Source organism: Epinephelus moara, chromosome 22 (assembly GCF_006386435.1).
Source record: "Epinephelus moara isolate mb chromosome 22, YSFRI_EMoa_1.0, whole genome shotgun sequence".
Classification (NCBI taxonomy): Eukaryota; Metazoa; Chordata; class Actinopteri; order Perciformes; family Serranidae; genus Epinephelus; species Epinephelus moara.
In genome coordinates this window covers 14,839,323-14,867,020 of record NC_065527.1, presented here as the reverse complement: position 1 = coordinate 14,867,020, position 27,698 = coordinate 14,839,323, and the positions used below count along the sequence as shown (strand labels likewise).

The 27,698-nt window shown below is 41.2% G+C and overlaps 1 protein-coding gene across 1 annotated transcript; it reads right to left on the bottom strand.

The window, feature by feature from the left end:
* Positions 1 to 60: 60 nt before the first annotated feature.
* On the bottom strand, positions 61 to 27,698 carry LOC126383679 (oxysterol-binding protein-related protein 3-like). The gene is made up of 22 exons (XM_050034278.1): positions 27,597 to 27,698; positions 17,396 to 17,587; positions 16,369 to 16,485; positions 15,348 to 15,401; positions 15,146 to 15,259; positions 14,797 to 14,949; positions 14,597 to 14,687; positions 14,299 to 14,402; positions 13,435 to 13,524; positions 13,177 to 13,336; positions 12,895 to 13,019; positions 12,660 to 12,791; positions 12,086 to 12,179; positions 9,924 to 10,159; positions 9,105 to 9,242; positions 7,891 to 7,954; positions 7,463 to 7,541; positions 7,143 to 7,287; positions 6,352 to 6,496; positions 6,103 to 6,229; positions 3,197 to 3,319; positions 61 to 1,275 (listed from the first exon to the last, which is right to left on the bottom strand). The coding sequence occupies exons 2-22, from the start codon at positions 17,456 to 17,458 to the stop codon at positions 1,179 to 1,181; spliced, it is 2,451 nt and encodes an 816-aa protein (XP_049890235.1). The 5' UTR covers positions 17,459 to 17,587; positions 27,597 to 27,698; the 3' UTR covers positions 61 to 1,178.

The window sequence follows — 27,698 nt, the reverse complement described above, 5'->3', positions numbered from 1 at the left end:
TCTGTTGACATGAATTAGGCCTCTACAATAAAGACACACTGTTGTGTGTTTACAGAAGTCACTTCATTTTCATGAATGTTGGACATTGACACAGGTAACTTTAGTGGTTGATCAAAAGGAATATTTCCACACTTTTATCATAATCTCAAAATTAATATTACTAATATTTATTAAAAATAATAATACCCCTTCATTGTACTTAACAAACACATATTATTAAGAGGATTAGAACCTACAGCCATAAACTAAACATGACACAACAACATACATTTACATTTATTTGTGTCTTTGCATGTCTTCTCCAGCTGTGTGTCTTGTGTGTGTAAATTAAAAGAGTCTGGCCTTGACCTGATCTGTATGAAAACTGTCCCAAGATCAATTTTATGATTTCGTGCTGTATAAATAAAATTGTTTTGGCTTATCTCTTACACATACTAAAACAAAGTGTGACACACCATATGTCTTCCAGCCACTGAACAGTTTATTATCTTCTTTGAACATGGAATATTATTGCTGTTTACCTCATTGATAAACATTTTCCACAGTCCTATGACAGTCATGACTCGTAACAAGGCAGCGTACTGAAAACAGAATGAAGTCCCTCTTTTATAACGAGAACCTCTGATCAGCTTCTGGTTTGAGTCATGAGAAAATCCCTGGGTCATGATGCTGACTGGATGGAGTCACACTTGAACAGGTTTTGATCTTTCTTCCCACCCTGATCCCTTCCTCTCCACTGAAGTCCACAAATCATACTGCCATCATCCAAAGAAGTTTTTACAGTCTGAATAAAAGTGTTTTTGCATAACTGCTACAGCAGTTGATTGTGTGAGGCACTGCAAGACAAGGCACTTTGGTGAATACTGAGATGCAACAGCACAAGAGGATATGAATCTTTAGTCTACACTGACACTGTGTAAATTACAGTTATGATAATGAGAGGAGAAAATGTTCCCTTCAGGAGAAATGTAATAAACAACAGAAACAAAACCAGCAGAAGTTCGACAGGCTCTGCTCAGTCCTGAAAGAGGAAGCAGGAAGTCCAAATAGGTTTGGGTTACCATGACATGAAGCATTTTATGTTAACCAGGTCAGGACACGTGCAGGCTGCTCTCATTTCAGTTTTAAACGTCCCTCTTTATGAAAAGCTGTAGTGGAAAGGTTTGGTTAAATCCAGGTCACCACAACACAGGAAAGTCCATTGTACTGAAGCCAGGGTCTCTGCGCATCTCCCAGTAGGTGTTGTTGCTCACCCACGTGTCGTTGTTAGACTTCCTGCCGACACAACACAAATGACACGATGAGTGATACATCTTGAATGATTAGAAAATTTAATTTATCTGATGCAAATATACAACAAATTACAAAACTTCCCAGAATAATGTTTGATATCAGTAATACCTTGAATCATCCAAAAACGGTATCATGAAAGTATGTTTTTGTTTTGACAATGTTAATAATATTCTGTGGGCAAGCCTCAAGGAGTATAGAAAAGGTTCTTAACTTAGTGACAGTGTTTCCCAACTGGTCCAGACATGTGGTCCAGATTTCTCCGTAGTCATGAGTTCAAGGTCCACACAGTGTAATTTATTCAGTGTTCTACTGTGTTGTCGGGCTAATTTTCTGTCTCTGTTAAGTATCTCTCCGTTATTCACTCATTCTACAGCAGGAAACAGCACTTCAAAATAAAAGCTCTGTGCTGGAAATTCACTGTACTTCAAAATAAAGTGTGTTTTTTACTAACTTGACGCATTCATGAGTCACTTGAGATTAATTCAGGACACGAGACCCCCCAGTTGGGAACCACTGGTCTATAACATCTTTCATTATGCTAAAAACATCTGATTTAAAACATCTAGGAATGTAAGGGAGGGTTGTATTTTGAATTTTCTGGGTTTTACCACAATGATGAATAGAATCCGAGGAGTAAGAGGAAACGTTCTTGAAGTCATAGGGGTCCACATTTAACAACAGCAAAACTATATCAAACCATCCCATCACAAACTCTCACGCAACTCGTGCAGTATAATCCTGTGCTGTGTCTCAAATCACGTACTTCTGTACTTACACTTAATATTTTGAGTGCATGAGTGCGTTCACACTGAGAAGTATGGAAAAATGCAGTGCACTATGAGTACCCGGATGGTGCCCTCAAAACAGTCAAGAAGTTGAGTGTGGACGTATGGACACTTCTCGCCCTCAATGGTCGCCATCTTGGCTACGTAGCGGAAGGGGAGGGACCACTTTTCAAACTGGAAATGGCGGCCGAGGACTGTGCGACCGTGAACGTCGCTGCATTATATAATACATGTCTTTTTTGCGCTAAGCACCACTATACTGTTGTCGGGTATAAGCCAGCAGTATGTTTATTAGGTTAATTTAGCAGTCTGTAATGATTTGGTACCGCGAACGATAACGCTAATGCTAGTTTGCTAACTAGCTAATTTGCGGCCATCATTTCTGGTGAGTGCACAACAGCTGTGTTTGGTTTGAGACATCACTACCCTGTCGAAATTCGCGCACTATGCCAATAAGTACATAGTGCACATAGTATGCTACATCGAAGTGTACTAACAGAAGTATGTGATTTGAGACACACCAAAAGTCTCATTTATCCAGTGGTATGCTCAGTGGTTCATGCATTTTTGCTAAATCCCTAATATTAAAATCACTGCTGCATAAACAGAGCCTGCACCCTGCTCATGTGTGCCTGAGACGGTTTATTCATAATTGTTTAAAATCTTACAGTTTTAGTGAAAATGCATGTGTTTGGGAGGTACTGAGCGTATGAATGGATAAATCAGACTGCACAGGTTATGTGAGAGTTTGTAAACGACTGTTTTGATAGAGTTTTGCTGTTTTTAAAAGTGGACCCCTTTGACAATTTAATTTGTCAAGAATTTTCTCTGTTCGTGAATTCTTTGTTCCCAGTGGAGACATGCGAGAAAAACAAAGTTTTCTTCATAAATTCAATGTAAAATGGGACGAGTAATTCATGTAAGAATGGTCTTTCGGGGCGTGAAAGGTTCTTTTAAAAACCAAGTCACACACATTATACCACATGTGACATAATGGTTGCAATGGAGGTGATCTCTGATGATATGCGACAGACCAACTGCATGGAAAAAGACGTGCAAACCCTGTGTCTGATTGCACACAGACGCACACGAGCACAGACAAGAAATCAGCAGCATACTTGAAAAAGCGTGGCTGGTGTGTCATGTTGTTGTCCTGCAGCACTTTCCTCCTCTCCCTCTGGAGCTGCTCTATCCTCTGTTTCTGCTCCTCGGCTCCTTCTGTGTTCCCCTCCTCCAACAGCCTGGACAGAGAACGCAAAGAGTCAGTCGGATACAAAACTGCAGAAATGAGTCCTTCTAGAGCGCCACCGCCATTCATCTCACTGTTCCACACACAAACAAGAAAATTCTGGCTTTTCCTCTCTCTGAGTAGAATTAACTGTGGTAGTTTCAGCTGAATACTTGAGTATGATAGTCCTACTTGAGTGACCCTCGGATAACTGTTAGACATTGGTTAGTGTTGCTTGACTAGACAAGTTCAGCCAAAATAACTGCTCTGGACCGGTTGGTGGCCATCAGGAAGCTGACTGCAGGCCGATAGAACACTTGAAACTAAAAGTCCCTTTTGATCTTTTCCCGTCTGTGTTTCCACCACATCTGACGAACCATGAAGATTAGACAAATTAGACTTGTGGCAGATTAAAAAACTGGCAGCAGCAGCAGCATTTGAAATGAAACTTTCCCAAATGTGAAAACAACACACAATCACTCTTACTGTTTGTATTTACTGTGATGTGACTTTGATGACTGAGTCATATGTGATGAATCCCACAGGAAATTAATTTAGTTCCTGGTTCCTTCAGTCCAGACACAGGTTTAGTTTCTTCATTACTCCAAAAGGTTCTCATACGTCTTGAACAGTCGTGGGTTAGCTAGCTTGGTTTGGTTTGGTTTGGTTTGGGCCACCAGCACAGCAGGGATGTGCTTTTCCATTACAACAGGGCTACCTTCTTGAAGGTGTGTGGATGGCTGATCTTGATTGATGATGTTTAAAAGCAAAGTGCTGATCCACAGCTTAAGGCAGAATTTATATTTCTGTGTTGAATCGGCGCCATAGCTATGGAGTAGGCTCTGCGTCGACATGGAGCCTACACCATACCCTTCGCCATAGCCTGACGTGCACCTCCCCAGAAATGTAACTACACGTCACGGTGATGCAGAACACCTGTCTATTTTTGTAAGCTGAAACCATTTCCTGCAGTGGCAATGCAGCTTTTATTTTATTTAATTTCACAGATAAGGAACAATAAATTGTGACTCATAGTCGCTAAGCTAATTTATACAATGTAAAATGCCATAGGCTTGTGCTAGTAACGTTAGCATGTTATATTTGTCTGAAAAACGTGTTTAGTATAAGACAGTTGTTTTGTCAGTGAACCTTGTGAGTTGTAATGGAGTCAAATTTTTAACGTTACCTTTGTTAAATGTCGCTGTTGTCCCTGGTTTTATATGACAAGAGGAAAAGATTGCTAGCGGCTAGGCTAATTTATAAAATGTAAACCGCCTTAAGCTTGTGCTAATAACGTTAGCATGTTGTATTTGTGGGGAAAATGTGTCCAGATAAAGACAAGTTTTTGTCTGTGAATGCTGTGAGTTATAGTGAAGCTGATTGGTGTACTTGTGTTTGAAAGAGTCTCTATTAAGCCATGTTTAATGTGTGTTTTTGGTGTGTTTTGAATCAACTAGATTTTACAGCACTTCCCAGAAACCCCACTGCCAACTACTGTTTTGGAGGTGTAACTGCAGAGTGACACAGACACACCACCGCCTAAGTATAAATCCTCACAATGGCATAGGCCATGTGCGTAGTTTACGGCGTAGGGTCTGCCGCAAAAGTATAACTCCCCCTTAAAACAGTGGCTGTGGAACTCGCACACTCCGGCTCTGCAGGGGGATGATATTGATCTTTTTTCATTCTTTTTTTGTTGTCTAATTTGAGTAGTATACAAACCAGGGCTGGTCCATATATTGATAATACAGGGTTCCCACACATTTCTACCAATTCATTTTTTAAATCTTTTCCCAAATATTTTACCCCATATCGCTGACTAAATTCAATTAGTTTAAAAATGTGCAGGCCTGTATAGCACAGCATTAAGCATACACTTCCCAGGCATTTGCAGATAAACAAACTGCTAGCACTTGCTAACTTTACTTGCTTGTTAGACATTCTCGCCGCCAATTAGCTGCATACGCCAATAGACCAGACCAGCACATATGGGTACTTTGTGAATCCCTGGTTATCCCACCAGACAACAGCTTTTCGGCAATTTCCAGTTTCTCTCCTGATGTGACAGTGCGTCTTTAAACCATTTCCAGGCCTGGCAAACAGTTATTCTCTAATTTCATAACTTTTACAGGAGTTTCATGACTGTTGGAAACCTTATATTACATCGAATATTGTTAATATGAGACTAGATATTATCTTAGATTTCGGACCGTAATATTGCAGGTGATGTCTTTTCCTGGTTTTAAAGTGAAGTGATATCATTTTCTGAACTGTTGTAGCAGTTTTATTACTTACCTTTACCCACTTCAGTCATTGTAGCCACATTTCTGATTATTATTTATTATTCTGGTGATTGTGGAAATATTTTATGACAGCATCAACCCCACAATTTCACCACAATATCGCTATGGAGGTGTTTGGTAAAAAAACATGTCTCCATATCACCCAGCTCTAGCACTGGGAAATTTGGGTATGAAGCAATATAATATCCTTTTATATGACTGTTATTCATCCAACCTAATGCATATTAGAACTTATGTGTTGGGGTTCAAAATCTTACCGAAATAAAAGCTCTACATGTGAGGACAATTATTCTTGTTCCTTCAATCCCCTGGATCTAAGCTCCTATAGTCTGTTGCCATGGTTACGTTCATATTTCAGACATTAGCTGCTTCACACCACAGGGGCTCGACTGGACTGAGCCCACAAAATCATGTTTATAAAAAAATGGTTAGAGCTGATGTCTGCGGACGGGCTGATAGAAATCAACATTATAGACAGATAAAAAGTGCCAACCTCTGGTCCGGCCTGAAGCGTGTGTCTGTGGGGGGCAGCAGAGGTCTCAGGGTGGAGTCCAGCTCATTTAACTCCACTGCCAACTGGGTGAAGCCATAGTACTGATCTTGGTCCACTGGCATGGGGTCTGTATACACACAAACACTTATTAGTAGCTGTGCTGTCATGTCAAGCTCAGGTTTGTTGTTTGCTTTTTGTGCCCTGGTGTAAAAACTGTATCACTGACATTCCCGGGGACCAATGACTCACTTGCTCTCCAGACACACGTGGCAGACGGTGGGTCTCCCTGAAAAACTGATTCGTGCCATTTTCCAAAGATGGAGTGTACGACTTTTCCATTCGAATCTGTGACCACGCCCTCTATCTCGTTCACTGTGGAGCTCCAGGATCTTGCCTACAAAAAAAAAAAAGAGAGAAATAGTTTGTATGTCTTAGACAAAAGAAGATCAGCAGAAGGTAGTAAATATTAACAATCAGAGAGAGCGAGAAAACACAGCTGGTGCTGATGTTTCCATTCCCTGTGAAATGAGTACTGAAATTGTTATGTATCATTATATTGATATTTTTGTCCACACAACATTCATGTGATAAAACTGTAGATTTATGTCGGTGTTAAAGGAATTGGATTTATGCTGTCTAATTTTCCATGCTCACGGTTTCAAAATTCAGTTCCTCTCATTGTCCAGAAGAGGGTGCTGTTTGCCTTAATAGTGGCAGGAGTTGGGCATACTGAAAGTAAGCATGTCTGTTTTAAATGCATGACCATAGTATTGATCTTTTCTTCACAACAGAGCTAATTTTAAGTGTCTATTAAAACGATCACAAGGCTTAAATCAGATGCTAAAAGCCACACAACTGTAATGATTACGAGTCAGACAGAGATCCATGTGAACGTGACCAAACCAATACATACATAACAACAGGGACTAAATAGTTCTTTCTGCATTTTAAAGCAATGACAAACACATTTTACCCAACTTCTTTGCCCTAAAAATTAACTGTGGTATAAAGACAGTGATTTAATATCTACATTTTCTTACCTTGACAAATGTGACTTTACACTGGCAGGCGTCACTGTTGATGTTTTTGATGAACATCTCCCCGTAGTGTTCAATCCAGCGCTGGCCGCTCAGGATGTTATGGATGCAGGACGTCACTTTGTTCCATTCGTAGTGGTCCCCAAACCTGGAGATATCACACACATGCGGCACTTACTATACATGTTGTTTCATCTCTAAGCACTTACCTTTACAGTCTATACTGTCAACAATGGCGTGCACACATTAATCTTAAACATGTAGAGTATAAACACTTGTGCAGGAGCAATCACACACCCACATACAGTAAGTAAAGGACTTACGCAGGTAGTGTGACATGAGTGGTTCCCATGGGAACAATTTCCATGGATTTGCCCCAGAATTTATTTTTCCATCGGACATCTAAAAAGAAACAGACAGCAAAATAACAGGTGAGTGCCTGTGACGATGATAATAGCTGTATATTCTTAATTCAAATCTTCAAGGTTTTGTCTTGGCATCTTTTTTATAAATCAGCTTCTTTATTTATGTGCACAGAGGGAAATGCAAACAAAGGAACCATCAGCAGCTTCTTTGTGAGTGTCAGAGTGTACAAATGAGGTCACATTATAATCTGCACAGTAATTTGTTGTAGTATGTTGATATGAAGCACTTAATTATCATGCAATGGAAAGTTACAGAGTGATCACCAAGGCAACACGAGACTAGACAGAAATGAGATGTTTATTCAAAACACGCTCTCCCTGCTCACCTTGCCAAAAGGTGAAGTTCCTTGAATCGCTGTGACATGCTGACACAGGTGGGTGATGACTCACCTGGGAAACAGGGGGAAGAGATACGAGACAAGATAAAGGCGCTTTGTCAAAAGCTTTACACAGCTGACACTGTAGCTCAGGAAACTGCATCATGAATCAGTCAAAAACAAAAGGCGATATAAAAGATTACATTTATTTTGAGAGTTTAGTATGAATACTGTAAACAAACAAGAGCACCACAGAGACGAATGGCAGCTCAGTGCTCGACTCTGCTGCTTTACATTGTTTGCTATTAAGAAGTCTTGTGATTTAGTTTAAACACAGAGCAGGAGGAGGGCGCTGTTCTTCAAGTGAGCTTCATTGATACCAGACATGAGACAACCTAACCATGGTGTGACAGATTATTTGACAGTTATATCTGTGCTTAAAAATACTACATGTGGCACATTCACCTTGATCACATAGATATATAATGTGAAAAAACTTTTAATTTGCAAGTGGAAAGTGCTTACAGTGATCATGGTTACAATGGTCAATCGCTTCTACCAGTATAGACTAAAAAGCTTGGGACCGAATCATTCCTATTAAAATGCTTTTTTGTATTTTCAGTCTTTTCATACATGACAACATACGGAGAAAAAAACAACATTTAGAACTACGGTAATTCAATTTTTTTTTACACTTTACTCTCATGATACGTTGTCTCGTGGGGACCCGTCTACTTCCAGCTGGCTACTTGAGGCTGGTGTCACGCACACACTGAAATCTTGATGGGAATAAGAAAGTAATTTTCTCTTAATGACAACTGTAGTCTCCTCGAAGCTTGTGGCTGGTAGTGACGGAGACAAATGTGCACGGGGAAAGCACCTGAAGTTGAAGCCGCCTGTCATATGGATTGATAATGCCCACTCACGTAATGCCACCGTAATCAAACAGCTGTACTTTATTTTAAAACAGCCAATAAATTCAGTAAATAGCAAAGCTGTCCACTTATTACTTTACACTCATGTAATACAAATACAAATGTCAGTTAGATGGTATTCTGCTTAAGAAATAAATAAATAAAAACATTTAAAAAATGTCACTATAAGCGGTCTCCACTGTATTTTAAAAAGGCCTTGTGAAGTAAACTGAAAGCAGCCTGTCCTGCGAAAGGAGTGCATTCCCATGCAGTAAATCACGTGTGTGTTGTAGACCGTGTGACCTCTACCTGTTCAGCTATAAACCTGAAGCCTTTATCAGGTCTGTCGCACTCGTACGTCTCTCCCAGGACAGGGTTAAAGGGTTTACTTCCTGCTCGATGGTAGGTGGATGTGTATGCAGATATTGCAAATGTAGCGACGTACACCTGCACAGAAAATCAGAGGGGATTAAATACATTTGTGACATGTGTTTTTGAAGTACTGGCACATTTGTCTACAAGAGGCTGTGAACATGACTGTGTTTACACGTATGCACATGTGACACCGCTCTGTCTACTGTGTGGATGTATAAACTGTGTGTGTGAGTATGTTCATGACACCATTTCAGGTGCAGGTAACTGTGTGTTTTGAACAGTGTACAAGTAAATATACTACATATAATCATTGTGTGTTGCATACTGAGTCTGTAGAGATGCAAGACTTATGACGTGACACTTATGGGTCTTTGTAACTACTCTCCAAGTGTAGTCTGCATCAAATACTCTGGAAAGTAGGTCTTCTAGGACAAAAAAGACAATTGAAAGCTCTTTGCTTGCAAAAATAAAATATTTATGCAAGTCTCTGAAAGAAGTGCCTCCAGAGCAAAAGACAAGCATCGGAGTAGCTTTTATAAAATCTGCCCAAGGAGGAGCACTGAGCTCAAAACACATTCCTACCTTTATTTCTGCTACCAAAACTTTACATCTTTTTTCTGTTCATCTGTTTGTGCAACTAAGTTAACATATGTACATCATTAGATCCTCTCTCAGCTGTTAAAGTCAGAGTGTATACATGAATCAGTCTGGCTCTTGCAGGTGTGTGTTTGTGTGTGTGTTTTTTCCTCTCACCATGCGCTGGTAGGGGTCATCGGTCTGGTTGGCGGTGTCCAGCAGCTCACTGTACTCCAGCTCCTCACACAGCCTCTGCAGGGTGTTCAGTGGCTCGTTGAGCTGTACCGGCATGGCCACCTTGGACAGGTCCTTACCGATGTTGTTCCTCAGGATGTTCCACAGGCTCACGCTGCTGGTGGGGCTGGGAGAGGGCAGCGTGGAGCGCCGACGAGCCAGGGTCACCACGCTGCTAACTGGAGGGCCGAAATGTGGAGAGAAGACTGGTGAGACGGGGACATATTTTAAAGACAAGTGACAGGTGAAGCAGAGCATGTGTGTGAGTTGAAATAGTAGAAAGGTGGTTATTGTAATGTGCACAAATAAGGAAATTCAAGAAGACTCTGTGACACTGTTCGACTGTATGGATATGTTCTTTAGATCTTGTAGGGGATGAAAATAGTACATTTCAATTATAAAGAACAAAATATTGACCCAAATAGCCGCCAAACAGGCTGCAATTTAACCACTCTTGGCATTTGCAAGCGCCTCTTTTTGCCACTGACAGGCTGAAATTGTTACTTCAAGTGTCGGTAAACATTATTGAAAGGATCCTTACTGAGAAAGAACTTTTTCGTTAAAGAGTAAAATCCCTTCTGTTTTACCACAAACAGCCTCAAAATCACTGTCGCCAAACCAACAAGACTCCATTTCAATAAAAAGTAATTTTAGCATGTAAAGAGCCGGCCAGTGGCGTTAACATAGACAGTGCAGGCAGTGCGGCTGCACTAGGACCTGTATGGTGGGGGGCCCATAAAGAGAGTGCAACAATGCTTTGGGTGGAGAATGGTTCCTTATGAGTGATTGCCACCTTGGAAACACGCCTGTGTTCAAAGAAGAACTCATTCAATTAAAAATGGTGCCACTGGCTATACTTGCCCTTGAAAAAGGCAAACCCATCTCCATCATGTTTATTTTTTCTTTTACTGTAAAACAGTCAGTAGCATCTATAATAAAATTAAAATGTATGTTGATGTATGTTGTGACGAGACGATATGTGCACAGTAGCGTGCACTAGGGCCCATCGTAACTACCTTACGCCACTGGAGCCAGCCGCACATTTTCACATCTAACTGGGTGAATTAAGGGTTTATTTTAACCAAACCAGAGCTGGTGATTGTTGGAACAGTAGAAAGACAAATGAAGCTGGCTTTTTGGAGTTCATTTTGTTTCTGTCGACTTTGAATGAAGTGTGTTTTACGATGATAAATATACTGATATTTAAATGAAGCCTGGTGGCTTTGGTGATGGCAATTTCTGGGCTGTTTGTGGTTGAACAAAGAGGATCTTAGGTCCTTTCCATAATCTTGTCAGACACTTACAACAACAATCTGAGCCTGTCAGTGGCAAAACAAGCACTTTTAATGGATGTTAATTGAGAGTGCAGCCGTACCCCTAATGGTTTCACTGCAGCCTGTTTCATCCTCTTGCTCAGTACTAGACCAGTTTCAAAAGCTGTTGTTCCCATTACTTACTTAGACAAAAAAAAACATTTGAAAATGGGGTCCAGGTAAAAAAAAGAACCAAACTTACTCTTCAAACAACAAATATCTTGACAGTTATGTTGACCCCTTTCTCTGCACAAGCTCTAACTATACTCTTCATATCCCTCTGTATCTGAACCAAATGAAAACCAAAGCAATGAAACCAACATTTCTATTTGCAGCTGAATGAGGTAATTAAATCCCAGTTTTTATGTTTCACGCTACCTGAAGACACATTTTATGCAGTGTAAATACAAAACTAACACCATCTGCAGCAGTGAATTAATGATGCCTGTACACAGATGCTTTGTCACACACTGTATGATGAAACATCACACGGAGTTTGTAAACACGTCTGCAAGTTGGCGGTGGCCATGTTCAGCACATTCTCTCAGCAAGTGAGTAATTTCTATGATTCAAGACGTTTATAATTTATTTGATGCTGACACTTAGTGGAAAACACACAAAACCACACAGAGGCTTAGTCACAGTTACATTCAAGTGCGCTGAGACAAGCTCTGCCTCTCTCTGACAGAATAAGGTCTCTTAGCACTGTCTCTGTCTCGCTCTCTCTCCGTTGAGGGAATTGATACGTCCTCACACACACACAGACGCACATGTTGTTACTGTATCACGTACCAGAGTTGTGTCTCTCACTGCCACCCTCGTTGCTGTAGGTATCCATGGAGACGCTGTCACTGACATCACTGATGTACGAGTCATCGTCAGACACCTGGAGACGGAAAATCAATGCTTAAAGGTCAGCAAACAACCAGGACGTACAATCAAAGACAAAAACACACAAACCCAAACGTCATCAGAATAAATTAAAAAAAAATACACCCAGTGTATTTTTTGTGGCGTGCAGGTAATAGATGTGTTAAAACCGGCTGTGTGGGAGCAGTCCTAGAAGTAATAAGACACAGATTACTTTTCATGCACAACCTTGCCTTTATTAGAATTACACTTGATTTATTTAATCGCCGTAGTGCTGAAACACATAGTAAATTAATCGATTTTACTCAGCAATGTTGATAACTGATTTTAAATGTCATTTACAAAGCAAAGATGCAAAACATTTTCTCGTCGGGATGGGAACGGTTATTGTGACAAAACCTGGACATTTTCCCCATGTCTGTCGATTAATGGACCAATGCATTTGACTTTAAACATAGAGATGAGGAGGAGGAGGAGGTAGTGGATAGTGTCTCACCTCATTCTCAGAAGAGGAAGAGGAGAGGAGGTACTCCTGAGCATCAAAAAACTCTGACATAGACTCTGGGATAGATGCTTTGCTCTCATTGGACACCTGGTGGACCAACGTGTGGGAGCCCCCTGGGCTTTCCTGATGATAACAAGAAGTCAGTTGAGTGAAACTGGACCTGTCGTGATAGGTGGTGGACATTTGTGGTGTGATCATGATTTTTTTTAGTCACAGAAACACTCACTGAAGCATAGGCGGTCTTTAAGCCCATGACCTGTGCTGGCTGTGGGGCCTGCATGTCGATGGTGTGCCTCAGTCTGTCTCTTTCTGCTACTAGGGAACTAAAGGCGGATTTCAGTGTGGTGTGGACTGGAGAGAAGCAAATTAAAACAGAAAAACAGGCTCAGAGTTGTCATGGAAACTATCGTACCATATAGATGCATACACTTGTAAAAGAGCAACTTTTTCCATCTTAAGTTTTTGCATCTGCTGAGCAAACTGGCAGACACCTCCAACAGGGACTCACTGTTGTTAGCCAGCACGCAGAAGTCCTCCTGCAGACGGGACGCGTCTGTAGGTGAGTCTGGGGATTCAGGACAGACCTCCTGGGTGTTTGACTCAGTGGTTGAGAGATTGGGGTTGGAGGCGTGGAGGCGAGGGGATTGGGAGGAGATGCAACTTGGGACCTGGTGGACAAAAAAAGAGAAAGTTGACGATGTGTAAGAAATTACTTTCCCTTTATTCTTACTGTAAATAATTATCAAAACAAAAGCTGCACACATACCTGAAGTGTGGCTTTGGTTTCTTTGCCATTGTTTTTGGATCGCCATCTCCTTGGCCTCTTCTCTTTTTTGGGGATGTCATAATTAGACGCCTGTTGGAACACAAGAAAAAGAGCTATTAAGGGAGCAGTCAACAAAATATTTTACAGTTTTGACCTCATTACCCAGAGAAGTAATGTCTTCATCAGTCCTAATTCCATAAGTAATTCATGAGTTTCATTCAATGGAACATCAGCCACTTTTCTGTTACATCCACAAAGTTGGCGAATGTATTTCCACTGGATATTACTGCAATAACTTTAAAGGGACAGTTGTTATTTTTCAGTCTAGAATGTTTTAGTGTGAGTTGCAGAGTGTTGGAGACATCGGCCATAGAGATGTCTGCCATCCCTCCAACATGATGGAACTAGATACCACTTGACTTGTGGTGCTCAAAGTGCCAAAAAAGTACATTTAAAAAAGGAATGTCTCTTTCCAGAAATCATGACCCAGTTACTCAAGATAATCCACAGACCTTGTTGTGAGCAGTTTCATGTAGGAACTATTTTCTTTATACCCAACTACACTCGCCAACTGTATCACAGCGTAGAAGGAAGCGTGCATCTACTGCTAGCTCAACTAGCACCACTGAGCTAACTAACATTACAGCTCAGTCGAGGAGGCCACCATTAATGTTTATATCTGACGCTGCCACAAGCAGGAGCCTCTCATCAATGAGCGGATGCACGTTTCCTTCTGCGGATTGATACGGTTGATGGGTGTAGTTTGTTGAGTTTTGAAATGTATTTTTGGTGCTTTTAGCACCACAAGCCGAGAACACCTCTACATTTTACAACATGGCTAACTTAATCTGTGTCTGGGCTTACTTGTAGTGCACTAATGGCTGGGGCTGAGTATGTGCGGTGGAGAACCTCCATGCTCTTCAGCAGCAGGTTGAGCTCTAGCAGGTATGATCCACATTCCTCCAAGTCTGAATGAAAGAGAGATTATTATGAGAGATTACAATTGGATGAAAGTTTGGGTGCATGCAGTGATGAGAGATAAAATAAAACATGAACGATTCACTGCAGTCAGATGCAATTTGAGGAAACTGTTGACAAGGCAGGGCGATAGGGAAGCCAGGGGACGATTTGTGAGAGAGAAATAGACAAGACAACGACCAACCTTTGCAGCACTTGTCCATGTCCTCTGAGGAATGGAGCCAAGAACTGACCTTAGCCTGGTGGACTGATGCCTGCTTAGTAAGAGTAGCCCTCTGTTTTAGAAGGAGAGAGATGAGAGAGGATGAGTCATGTGCAGACTCACAGAACAACACCCCTCCTGGGTGAAATCTAAGGAAACAAATTACCACCAGAACCACGTACTTTTCTTAGGGAGTCATTGAGGGAGGGGGAGGATGAGGCGTGGGGGTAGAAGAGGTGCCTCTCGTGGGGATACATGGCAATCTCATTCTGCCGAAACACGCGGTGATGACGAAGCTTTGACACCCACTCCTCAAACAACTCTGGAGACTTCACCTGGGTGCCACAAAGTCAAATTAGGAGTGATAACTGACAGCTGCTGCGAGTGTCTTTGTATGAAAAAGAATGAGTATATGAGAGAGGCAGTGTGTAGGCATTGCTGCATTTGCATATACTCTAAGAGATGGCACTGACTCATGTTGAATTCAGCAAAACTTAAGATTGTTAAGGTGAGTGTCCTTTCAGTAGTTACCTTTAAGTGATAGATATTATCCTCTGTGTCCAGGTCGACGCACATGGCTTTCTTCTTGATTGACATGACAGAGAGGCCGACATCAATGCAGCCATGAAGCTTTCCCTTCTTCAGCTGTGAACAGAACACTTTGTCATTCTTGCATTTCCTGACATACAGACACGCACTAACAAACAGGTGGTGCTCTTGAGGAAATACCTACATCAGTTTCACGCTTTGCATACTTCAAGATGCCTTTCTCCAACACAAAGTATCTCTAGGTGGGAAGAAATAAAACTCAATCAGTATTTATCACAAGAAATTGTCAGCTGTTGTCACCCTTGAACCATATGTTTATTGCACTCCTTGCTCATACCATCGTTAAAAACGCCAATAAAAAAAAAAAGTATGCAGACATTGCACTGTTATGCAGCAGTAACACCACTTTGCCTTGAACCTGCTCTTTAAATTTCACAATGGCAGCAGTGAAATGAACGATCAGCAGTGTGGTTAATGACATAGCAACAGGTTACAAGTACACCTTGCTCACTTTAGTTTTACAGTAAAAAAAAGAATACACTGTTAAAGCACTTTAACGATACTTGAGACCTCCTTGTTGGTTGAAATCTATTCAATCATGTTGCAAGGGCAGAGTTTCCAGGTATGCATGAGCACACAGAAGAGGGGGAGGAAGATGAGTCAGGGTTACAGTATAATCGGCCGGGAATAAAAAGAATGGAAAGAAGGAAATACAGAGGACAATAATGGTGAAGAGGAGGAAATGTGGAAATAGCTTGAGGTATTAAAAGACAGCAGGTCAGAACTTTAGTTAGACATTTAGGGAGGACTGAAAGCTGACAGCTAACACCCATGTGCAGTATAGCTCTTACACTGTTGTATGTCTTTACCACAATGGAAAAGAGGCGTTTTAGAACATCATCTATCCTTTCTAGAAACACAGCTGCATGTGATGAATACAGTGCAGAATATTAAAAATTAAAGTCTCCTTTGGGCCAGGGTTTAAAGGCATCACAAAGGCAAGCAAAGCCTTTACAGCCTCAGATGAGCAAACCACTGTGGGCTCACTATCTGACACCCTTTGTATCAAAAGTCACTGAGTTCAGAGAGAAAATAGGTCTCTGGCTCGGCAAGAGGCAGCAGAAAGGCATCAGCGGCGTTCTATAATAAGGGATGTTACATTGCTGCTGCTGTCTTGGGCTTTAAAAGGGCTGCGAGGTGCTCACCTTATGCCACCCCTTCATGGGCCACTTCCTCCTCTTGAGCAGGAAGCCCTCCTGTCTGTCAGGCTCCTGCATGCTGGCAGGAACCCCCCTGAGCCCCTCTACAATCTCCCAGCTGTCCTGGAGGGAGACACAGGAGCGATACTATGAGTTAGACAAACATTTCCCTTGAAACGACTGACGTGTAACACAATCTAAACATGTAAACAGTACACATATCATCATCATCACCACCACCACAGATACCATTAAGTGCAATACTGTTGTGATTGCAAGACCAGGTATTTTAAAAACAATGTGCCAGACAGAAAAAAAACATCGATTTAACACTGCTGAACACAGGAGCTACTGGTCTACCGCTGCCTCAATCACTTAGTTAGTTTGTGTGACTTTGGTGTTTAAAAGGGTTAGTTTGGATTCACCAAAGTCACACAATAACACAAACTAACTGATCTGGGCAACAGTAGAACAGCAGCTCCCGAGTTTAGCAAACCAAAATTACTGTTTTTGTCAATGGAGTCATGGTGGCTTTGACGGGAACATAGATGAGAAACCGAAGCTGTTAATGGCTTCCCTGTCGGAATGGGCTGTCTGTCAGAAAAGTAAAGCGTGAAAATACTCTTAATATAACATACACTTTAACTGATATTGATTTTTTTGTGGCCAAAATATGTTTTGCTGCTGTCTCCAACAACAGCAGTTCGTTGCTTAGCTTCCATGTCAGCAGTCCTGCTCCTGCTGCTTCTCCAAACTGGAGGCGTGCCGTATGACATCTACTGTATGTAATACACTGACTATGGATAAGTACCCCATACAACCTCACTTCAAAAGATCCTAATTATCCCTTTAATTTTGGGTCATTAAGAACAACCCTTAATATCTGATCCAGACAACAAACACATGCACAGACAAACATGCACATGTACAATAATAATATTTGACCTAAATGCTGAATTGCTAACAGTGGCTACGAACTCCACAAAAACTCACCTATGTTACATTAAAGTGCCACACACACACACATACATACCTGGTTACTGTCATGCTTAGAGGAGCCGCTGCTGTCGCTGTGAGTGGGCGACGGCGACGTCATCTTTTTGCGACTTGACTGCTTTCTGCCCACCGTTGTCCCGTTTCTGTGGAAACCGCAGCAACAGAGATCACAGCAGAGCCGCCAGGAGCATCACTCTGACCTTTGAAGGCCACACCACAACAGTCAGCACTGCAGAGAAAGGTTAAAAATGTACTGATGTCAGAGCAGCACAAAGGTTATTTTAAGGAGAACCGTAGCGGTGTGCAGGACCAGACAGATAAAAACAGAGAGGAATAACTTACTCACTGTGTATCTGACTAAGTGTGAGCAACCAAATGAAGGAAAAGAAATCCAAAGAAGTCCAAAGTATCTTTGTTTTAAGGAAGCTAGACAGAAATATCCAGAATAAAAACACCTGAAGGACTACTAAGTCTTTATCATGAGCTCACACACACACACACACACACACACACACACACACAGTTCAGGGTTCAAGTTGCACCATCTGAATTCAGATGTGTTCTTACTTATGTCTGGCTTTGTGTGGACTGTGATACTCGTGACTTAAGTACACACATCAACTCAAATAAATGTTAGAAGTCAGTATCTGTAACCATGGTGGTACCAGACAAGTTTAATCATCAAAGGCCGACTTGTAAACAAGCATTTGAACATCAGGAAGACAGCAAAAAAGTGGAATGTGCAAAGAAGCATACAAGCAAGTCTATTATTGAAAAAATATTAAATTAAAGTTATGACTCCAGACGCTACTTCTATTTCCAAGTGCCAGACACAACTTAAATACCCACGCAAAACATGTCTAAAACCAAATTCTGGCACCAAGCAGCTCAGAAACATTTAGAGCTCACTTAATCTGCATACTGCAAAAATGAGAGCTGGATCCTTGCTGCTTCACCACTGGCTGGTTTCAGCAAATCTAAAATACCCCGCCTCCCCATCCTCCTCCTCCTGTATCAGCATTTTAGATCTGACTATGAATTCTGAATGTTTATTTTGCATGTTGATTGAATGGTGTGTATCTGAAGCTCTACCAGGAAGTTTGTGAGGACACAGACAGTCTATGTCTGCACTTTCTCTGATATGTTCCACAACACCCTCTGAGGAAAATAAGTTTGTTTTTGCTTTACACACTTGGAGAGTTTTAAGTTATGTCCCTCTACATAATTACAGATATGCACTGTCCATGTTTAAGGTTGTATGGGGTGAGCAGTGCCAAGGAACACTGTATTCCCACTGTGATGTAACATTCATTCCTCGCCTTGCCACAAATGACATGCCCCAACCTAGCTGTGTATGTTATACCCACATGTGTACTTCAGTGCCACTCCCTTTGTGCGCTGATACTGTTGAACCTCAAGCATGTTGACGTGGACGTGTACTGTACATGTGAGCGGGGCACATCCCTGTCTGCTGGATTAACACACTAAGGGGAATGCCTGCGTGCTTTGTGTATGCTCGCATGCAAATTTGTGTAAACTCCTGGATTTTAAGTGAGCTGCAAACTACATGCTCTGCAAACGGTCTGGTGGTTTGAGTGTGTGTGTGTGTGTGTGTGTGTTCTGTAGTTCCCCAGGGCCCCGCTAACAGTCAGTACCATGCCCAGGACGTGAGTCATCAACAGGAAAGAATGTGCTCCGTGCTTCGATACCCCCGACACACCATAACACACAGCTAGCTACAGTCAACACTGGGCTAAAAGCAGTCTGAAACACATGGACGGCCCACTTACTTCACAGCCCTGGAGCACAGACTAAAAGGACAGACAACATGCCTGAGTAGGCTTCAAATGATAAACTTGGGGAGCTCGAATTAGCTCATCAAGGCATTGTGCTTGCACATTTCAGGCTGTGACATGTCTGGCGTCTTCAGCTGCATCAAGTTCAGGAATTCATCCTACATAACTTCTGCATATCTACATCTGTATGTAGTCTGGACTTTAAACAACAAAAGGTGCATCCAACCGTAAAACATTACGTATTTGGCATGCAGTGTGGGAACTCAGGGCCTGGATGGTAAATTTCCAGCTCTGACTGGATTCTTGGAAGAGTACAATCATGATTATACACACAATGATTTATTTTTGATTGATTTTTATTTAAGTGTCCTGCCCCAGATGGAGCCCAGCCTGTATGGGCTTACAAAACACTAGACGACAACAACCAGGATGGCCACATGACCAGTCATAACATACAGAGCCACAGGTTCAAAAAGGAAACGTTTAAAAACATTACATTTCCATAAAAAAACAGGTCTTATTGGTGACAAGACAGCAGCATTAAAGGGATAGTTCTAGTACTTATCCATAGTCAGTGTATATTGCATGCAGTATATGGTGGTGTGCAGTTTGGAGAAGCACACAGGAGCAATGTACAGTAATGCTGCTGAAGAGAGAGAGGAGAAAAACGTATTGTTGACACCTAAAAAATTAATATGAGTTTAAGTGCAAGCTATATTTAGTAGCTATATTTTCACCTCTTTACCTTGCTGTCAGCAAGTCTTTTATGACGAGGAACTGAAGGCGTTATCATACTCTCTTTAAAGCCCCCAGACTCTTGTCAGAAACAGTCATTTTACCCCGCAGAGCACAGGAGCTGCTGATCTACAGCTGCCTCGATTGGTTCCTTTGTTGGAGTAATTGTGTGACCTTGCTGTTGTAAAGGGTTAGTTCGAATTCACCACAGACACAAACCAATCGAAGCAGCGGTAGACCACTAACTCCCGTGTTCTGCGAGGTTTTTGTCAATGGAGTCTAGTGGATCTGAAGAGAGCATAAAAAGGGCTGTCTGACGGCAAAGTAAAGTGGTAAAAACACCTTAAATATAGCCCAAACTGGTATTATTATTTTTTTTAGGTGGAACATTTTCTAGGGGACTAAAATATGTTTTGCTGCTGCCCCTGTCCACAGCAGTACATTGCTTTAGTTTTGTGGCTGTACTCATGCCTGCTTCTCCCAACTGGCGGCATGTCAACCACAATCTACTGCAGGTAATACACTGACTATAAGTGCAGCCAGCCCCACCTCAAAAAACTCAAGCTATCCCTTTAAACACCACTTTACATAACACACTCAGCCCTTCCCTCCATTCCTCAGCCTTTTCTCTTTCACACCACTCAGCAGCAAAGTCTGCAACAAAACACTTCCTTTGAGCAAAACCTCAATCTGTGCAAAGATTTAACCTAGTTTTAAGGTCTCACTACCTCATGACACTTTTTCACTTTCACTTGTGCGAATGCTGTGTATGAGTCGAGAATACTATCTGCTGTAGATGAACTGTAAAGTCTGTAAATGAAGCTGGGACACGTCAGTCCCTGAACGTCCCACTGACTGCCCCACTTACCTCGACTGAGTGATTACTGTTCTATTGTACACCGCTGAACCTCACAGCACTGTAAGACTAGAAGTGCTGGGGTTTTGCCTTTAGTCTTACGTAATGGGAGTCAATCATTAATAGCACAACACCTTGTAAATGATCTGTTAGGATGGAAAGGGGTCATTCTCACGGCGAGGGCCAATGCCACAGAGTCACAAGGCCCAGATGAAGTAATAAAAGGTTTACAGGTGATGGAGGTGACGTATATCTGTCTTTGTTTTTTGTTAACATGTGTCAGCATTCATGAGATCAGCTGATGAGAGGGAAGTAGAGATAGATTAGATTCAAATGGGAAATTAAAGGACGAGTGTGCAGGATTTAGAGGAAAATATGTATAGCTGCTCCTATCTGTGAGTCAATTTAGGAACCCAAGAACCAGTCGGAACATATAAGCTATCTATCTATATTAGAAGTAAAACATAATAAGTATGTTTTCTTTAGTGTATCATGACCTGAAAATAAGAATTGTTGTGTTCTCCTTAACTTAGAATGAGCCTTTTATATCTACATAGAGAGCCGGTCTTGTTACACAGCCATGTTTCTACAGCAGCCCAGAACTTACAAACCAAACACGGGCACCACATTGCCGTTTTCGTGTCGCCCACGTAGTAAGACGCCCAACTGCAATGAGCAGTGCCGAAGTTACACTGATTTGTAACTTCTTCTAGCGGTTTAAATCACCAGAGGCCTGTACTGTGAAGCAGGTTTCTGAGTTAGCGAGGTAACCTCAAGGTTTCAGTACAGCGAAGCTGGTTCTCTTTTTACCGGGATGAATCACCGTGGCAACTTATACTGAACAGCTAACCTGCTCCGGAGCAGGTTAACAGAACAAAAGTATTCATGGACAAAAGTCTGGAGTCTGAGGTAAACAAAGAGTAGCCTATATTGTTAGGCTATAGGTCAGTAGAATCATTTCATTGTTCCAGGTCTCTATTTCCACATGTTTTTGACACAGAGAGATTGTTTACAACACTAAACACATAATTTTAGCACTATCTTAATTAATGTAAAGTTTATTTTAGTCCGCAGTGATAGCTGACAGTGTTGCTATTTTACACTCTGCTTCCATCACTGCAGCTCAAAATAACATAAGACACTTGTGTGATGAGAACTAGGGACAAAAGTTAATATTTTATTGGAAAAATAATCCACACACTGTTAATTAGCTCCCGTTATTATAAATGCAACATTTCAGTCATATAGACCTCATCAGTTCTTAACTAGGATACTTTTTCACCTGTTACTTTGGTAACAGAAACTCTCTGGCATTTCTTAAGTGTTTTATGTGACATATTCAGAGTAGTTTCATCATCAGTTTCATTCTCCCTTGTAGCATATTTTCTCTTTCACTGCACTGAAGGAAAAGTACCTATAATTACCTTACAATGAGAACATACATAACCCCTAAACATCACTCTTTAAGATGAGACTTAAAACCAGTTTCTGAGTACAGACCTGGTTAATGCCAGGAGACAAAAGCAGAGGTGCAAAAACACACAAGAGTTGAACTTTGTCCTCTATTTGTCCGATTCCCAGTGACCAACAAAGTGGTCAGCCGCATAAAACGGCCACTACACTAAGCACTGTCGCTCCCTCAAAGCTTCTGCATGACAAACTTTGTGCACAGGCAGAAATGCACATCAGGAATGCTGCTTTTAAAGGCATCATTCAACTAAAACTCAAACGACAGTAATTCAACAAGTCATTAAGTACACCACAGCTACAGGCAACACATATTACCTATTTACATAAAGCCCTGTGGCGTTCATGAAGCAAAGCCTCATCTGTTGTTCACCAGTTTCCATGACAGGATCTAAAGACAACTGCAGCCTGAGGAATCGTCGGGCTGGAGTTTCCAGTCCTGGCATGACAAACACACAGACGTTGACTTAGCAGCCAATCCATCTGCTTTCTGCCTATACGCATTCTTGCAACTGCAGCACTGCCATCAGCCCGACAGTCCACATAGTTGTATATCTTCCCCATTACTGGTTGACTGGGACTGCAAAAACGTCCCCACAGATGGCCAATCTGTGACTCTACCTCCAATACAGCATCAGACTCTTCCGGTAAAGCCTCTTCACAGAATTACTGCGATAAAGCTGTGCATGATCCGCTGATTATCAAACTGAGAGCTGTCTTTAAATAGATGCACATCTGGTGATATTATTTGGATACTTCATACATCAACACCCAATTTTTGCAACAAAGTGGAGAAATGGATGTGTGGCAGCATATGGTTTTGAATTGGTTGGCCGCAGTAGCACTTGGCTTATCTGACCTGTGACAGGATGTTTTCAACATTATTTTTCATCTCGGAGTAATACGGTGCCTGCATCTCCTGTATGCAGGCAGAGAAAAAAACGATGATGATGAAAGAGGTAAAAGGCAGCCCCGATATGCCATTCAACATTCAATTATTTTCATGTGCACTATAAAAGAGACAGAAAGAGAACAAGCTTGAGAGGCAGCATGTCCATAGATTCTTGACCGATGTATTTTTGAAAAGCCGCATCACAAAAGATGTCTCTCTGTCTCCTTCCTGCTGAGACAAGGGACACTTTGTGTTACTGCTCAATCACGGGTTGCTATGGATACAAAAAAAAAAAAAAAAAAAAAGAGAGAGGCAAAGGCAAGAATAAATTCAGTTTGTTTGTTCTTTATGGAAAATCTGAGGGCATAAAACATGGGGCTATTTATAGAACCTGTGTCGTTACCAGCAGAAACATGATTTCACATGAGTGTTGGTGTCGACCAGTCGGCTTGGCTGGAAGTAGGGCACAACATCCTGTAACCTTATAAAACCATAAGAGATCACAGGCAGGCTATTCTCAGAGTGGCCACTTGGTATGTTAGTCAATGCTCTGTATTTACCAGCTTTTAAGTGGGTGTTGTGTAAAGGAGGGAGTGACATAGAGATAACTCGGTGAATCACGTCGGCCATGCTGGATGATTACGCCCAGAGATGTTGCAGCGAGAATAAACATTTTGGCTGAACTGTGATCAGTCGACTGATAGACTACATTGATTCCTGTGGTACAATCCTCTGTTGGCTTGAAATCAGAAGAGCACAGTGGGACAGGCCCCCCTGAAGTCAGAGGGAATTCAGTCACAGTGTCTTGCTCAAGGGCTTTTCAGCAGCGCAGCAGGGTTCGACCCCAGATTATTGGCTTGCAGGGCAGCCTTTTACTACTTTTACTCTGCCTAGGGCTGTGACTAAGGATTTACCTTTACAATCAATGAATCTGGCATTTATTTTCTTAATTCAGTGATTTATCATTTATCATTTGTCAAATGTCAGACACTTTGGAAATTCCCAGCGCCCTCTCTGACATCTTCAAATTTCATATTGTGTCCAACAGACAAAAGGTATTCAGTATGAAATGATACACAACAGAAAAGCAGCTCATCCTCAAACTGAGGATCCTCACAAACAAGCTAGAACTATAGAATTTTTGACAATATTGCTTAAAAAATGACTTCCATGACTGATTAATTTTCTCAAATCAACTGTCTGTTGTCCGTATAAAGCAGTGGCTCCATGAGGTCCCAATTAAATAGTTTATTTTCACCGTTTAATTCACTACAGAAGTGAGCCTAATGAGAGTAAGAGTCCTAACAGTGACTATCAGTTTCACTTCCTTCATAGTTATCTCCTCAATTGTTGAGGATAGGACTGCAACTAACGATTATTTCCCCTATCGATTAATTAGCCCTTTATTTTCTCAACCATTTTGTCAATAAAATGTCAGAAAATAGTGAAATATTCCCTGTAAAATTTCCCAGCGAGACCAGGGTGACGTCATCAAATGTTATGTTTTATCTGACCAACAGTTAAAAAATCCAAAGCAGTTCAGTTTATTATCATGTATGACAAAGACATGCATCAAACTCTCTTAAAAAAAACAACATAAACCCAGCAGATGTTTGGCTTTTTCTGTCAATCAACTGATCGATTAATCAACTACTCGTTGCAGTTCTAGTTGGCAACAATAAAATTCTGGTCTTGATCATATCTAACCAAAATCTTTTCGGATCCCTGAAGCGAAACTTAATCAAACTGAGAGTCTTTGACATAAAAAATGTCCAGGACCACTGGTATACAAGCTTCTGGTGAGTATAGGAATTTTAATTGAACCCATGTTGTATCCTTCTCTTCCACAATTTTTTGTAAAGTAAAAATCCACACATGCTCAATAACGTCAGTACAGCTTTGTGAACCAGCCTCACCCTTAGTTTTGGTCTATTCGAAATAAACTTCAGAGCTACAGTTGTGTTTACACTAACCTGGGGACCGGGCTGGCAATGTGTGCCTGCAGGCAGTCTGTGAATGGCACAGTGACAGGGATGCCAGCACCACTCATGCATAACAGTGATCCTGCCTGGACTAAGAGGTGCTAAGGCCAAGTATTGATTTACAGTATAATGAAAACAAAACCACTCAAGCACCACAAAGGCCTGAAGTGAGAGCACTGATGATCATTCCACTAATTAATGGTGTGAAGGGATCCAATCAACGATTATTTTTCATTCAGAAAGTAGTGAATGAGTCCATAGTGACACCTTCAAATGTCTTGTTTTGATCAACAAATAGACCATAACCCACAGACACTTAAAGTGGTGTCACTGAAACCATAGAAAACACAATGAGATCTTTGATAAACAGTTTAATCATCAGTCATGTGATGTGGATGTAATGACTAAATGTGTAAAGGCAAATAATAGATCAGCTACAGTCTGGTAACTTACTTTAAAACCAGGAAAAGACAACACTCAGGATATCATTCAAAATCTAAGATATCTAGTCTAACATAATGATATTGATATAACATCAGTATATTGCCAGGCCCTACAATAAACCAAATTTTTAAGCCAGAAAATAGTGGGAAAAGTCCAAAACGACATCTTTAAATGTCTTGTTTTGATCAACCAATAGTCCATTACCCAACGACTTTAATATGATGTCATTGAAGCCTATGACAACACAATAAAATCTTTGATAAACAGTCTAATGTCATGTCATATCACGTGGCTATAATGACTCAGTGTGTAAAGGCAGATAATAGAATAACTAGAACAATCTGGTAAGTTACGAAATGACATCACTTTACTGTTATGCAGCCTTTAAAACCAGGAAAAGACAACAATTAGGATATTACTCAAAATCTAAGACATCTTGTCTAAGATAATGATATTGATGTAGTCTCGCTCACCAGACCTTTCTCAAGAAAAGAAAGGTCTGGCTGGGCCGACTCTCACTGTGAGATTGGAGAAAAAAATGCCCCGGCTGCTTGTACTTCTTTCAACCAATCACAATCGTTCTGGGCGGTGCCACAGCAACGGTGCGCTTGCAAAAATATTGCTGGGAGGAAACAGGTTTTGGTGTAACACGCCCACAAAAATATCACCTACAGGACGCGAACCATGACAGAAAAATGGCTACATCCCCGCAAGATCAATCACCGCAAAAGTTAGTAAAGGACGTGTTGAAAATGGTTGAAAACTGCTACACAACCGGAGGTGGTAGGGTGGGACTTCCACCCAATGAGAGGCTGATCTCTGCAGCAAACTTCCGCCCACTCAGACTAATATTGATGTAACATCAGTATACTGCCAGGCCCTACAATAAGCCACTATTTTAAGGCAGAAAATAGTGGAAAAATGACATCGTCAAACAAAGACATTTAATGTAAAGTCATTAAAGCCTCAGAAAACACAATGACATCATTGACAAACAGTCTTATGTTGTGTCATAATGTCAAGTGGATATAATGACTAAGTGTGTAAAGGCAGATAATAGAATAACTGGAACATCAGCCTTTAAAACCAGGGGAAAAAACCCTTAGGATATCATTCAAATCTAAGATAATATCTAGTCTTACACAAACATATTGATATAACAATGAACCATTATTTTAATTAAAAGAAAAGTGAAAAAGTCCAAAATGACATATTTAAATGTCTTGTTTTGTTCAACCAGTAGTCCATTACTAGAAGATATTTAATGTAATATCATTGAAGAAAAGAAAATGAGCAAATATTTACATTTGAGAAGCTGGAAACACTTATTTTTTGGTGTATTTGCTGAAGAAAGTACTTAAATAATTAATTACCAGGATTGGTCAATTGTGTGTTGACTCTGAGAAAACATAATGTCCTCTGTACTGTAGGCCTGCATGTAAGACACAAGCTATAGGAAATATACTGTCCTATCTAAAATACAAGGCACTGCCATACTGTGACAACTTTGAATGAATGTCTGAATGAAACCACATGCTCACGTTTATCTCAATATACTATGAGCACAATAAATGAATGTAAGGATAAATGTTTGCCCTTGCTGGGGTGATGTCAGCACAGCAGCCAACGCGGATTGGTTAAATGACATAATCATTAATGGGGACAAACTCCACGGGAACAAACCACAGGTGTCCCGTTTGAATCCACAGCCCTGCTCAGTTCCTGTTACCAGCAGCCAACTGAACACAGCGATTCAAACTTGTCAGCGCCGACAAAAATGTCTAATATATCCCATGTGGTCGTGAACCCTGCGCTCACACAGCCTCGGCAAGACCCAAACACCACATCAGACATGTACACGGAGGTTTTATGTCACTAATTCAGCACCAAATGTCACGACGAAGTCCATTAATAATTCTATCGACGGCGATAATTCACTTCAGACGGCGTAAAAGCCACGACAGTGTCAAATCTGCCGCTCAGTTCAAACGGAAGCCACACAATGAGAGCGAGAACACAGACGTAATTAAAATGAGTTATGAGTGTTAATGTTAGGAAATGCTTACGGTTCTGTGGTGAAGCTACAGCATCCTATCCCGGTGGCAGAGACATACGGTACCTGGTTTTCGGCTTCTGCTCCTCGTTACAATGCCGGAGCTATGTGGAAG

Excerpts from the sequence above, each read along its gene's own strand:
- LOC126383679 (XM_050034278.1), bottom strand. The coding sequence starts at position 17,458 with ATGACGTCGCCGTCGCCCACTCACAGCGACAGCAGCGGCTCCTCTAAG. Across the intron at positions 14,950-15,145 it reads ATAATATCTATCACTTAAAG|GTGAAGTCTCCAGAGTTGTT; the intron begins GTAACTACTGAA and ends TGTGGCACCCAG. Across the intron at positions 7,542-7,890 it reads GAACTTCACCTTTTGGCAAG|ATGTCCGATGGAAAAATAAA; the intron begins GTGAGCAGGGAG and ends GTTTCTTTTTAG.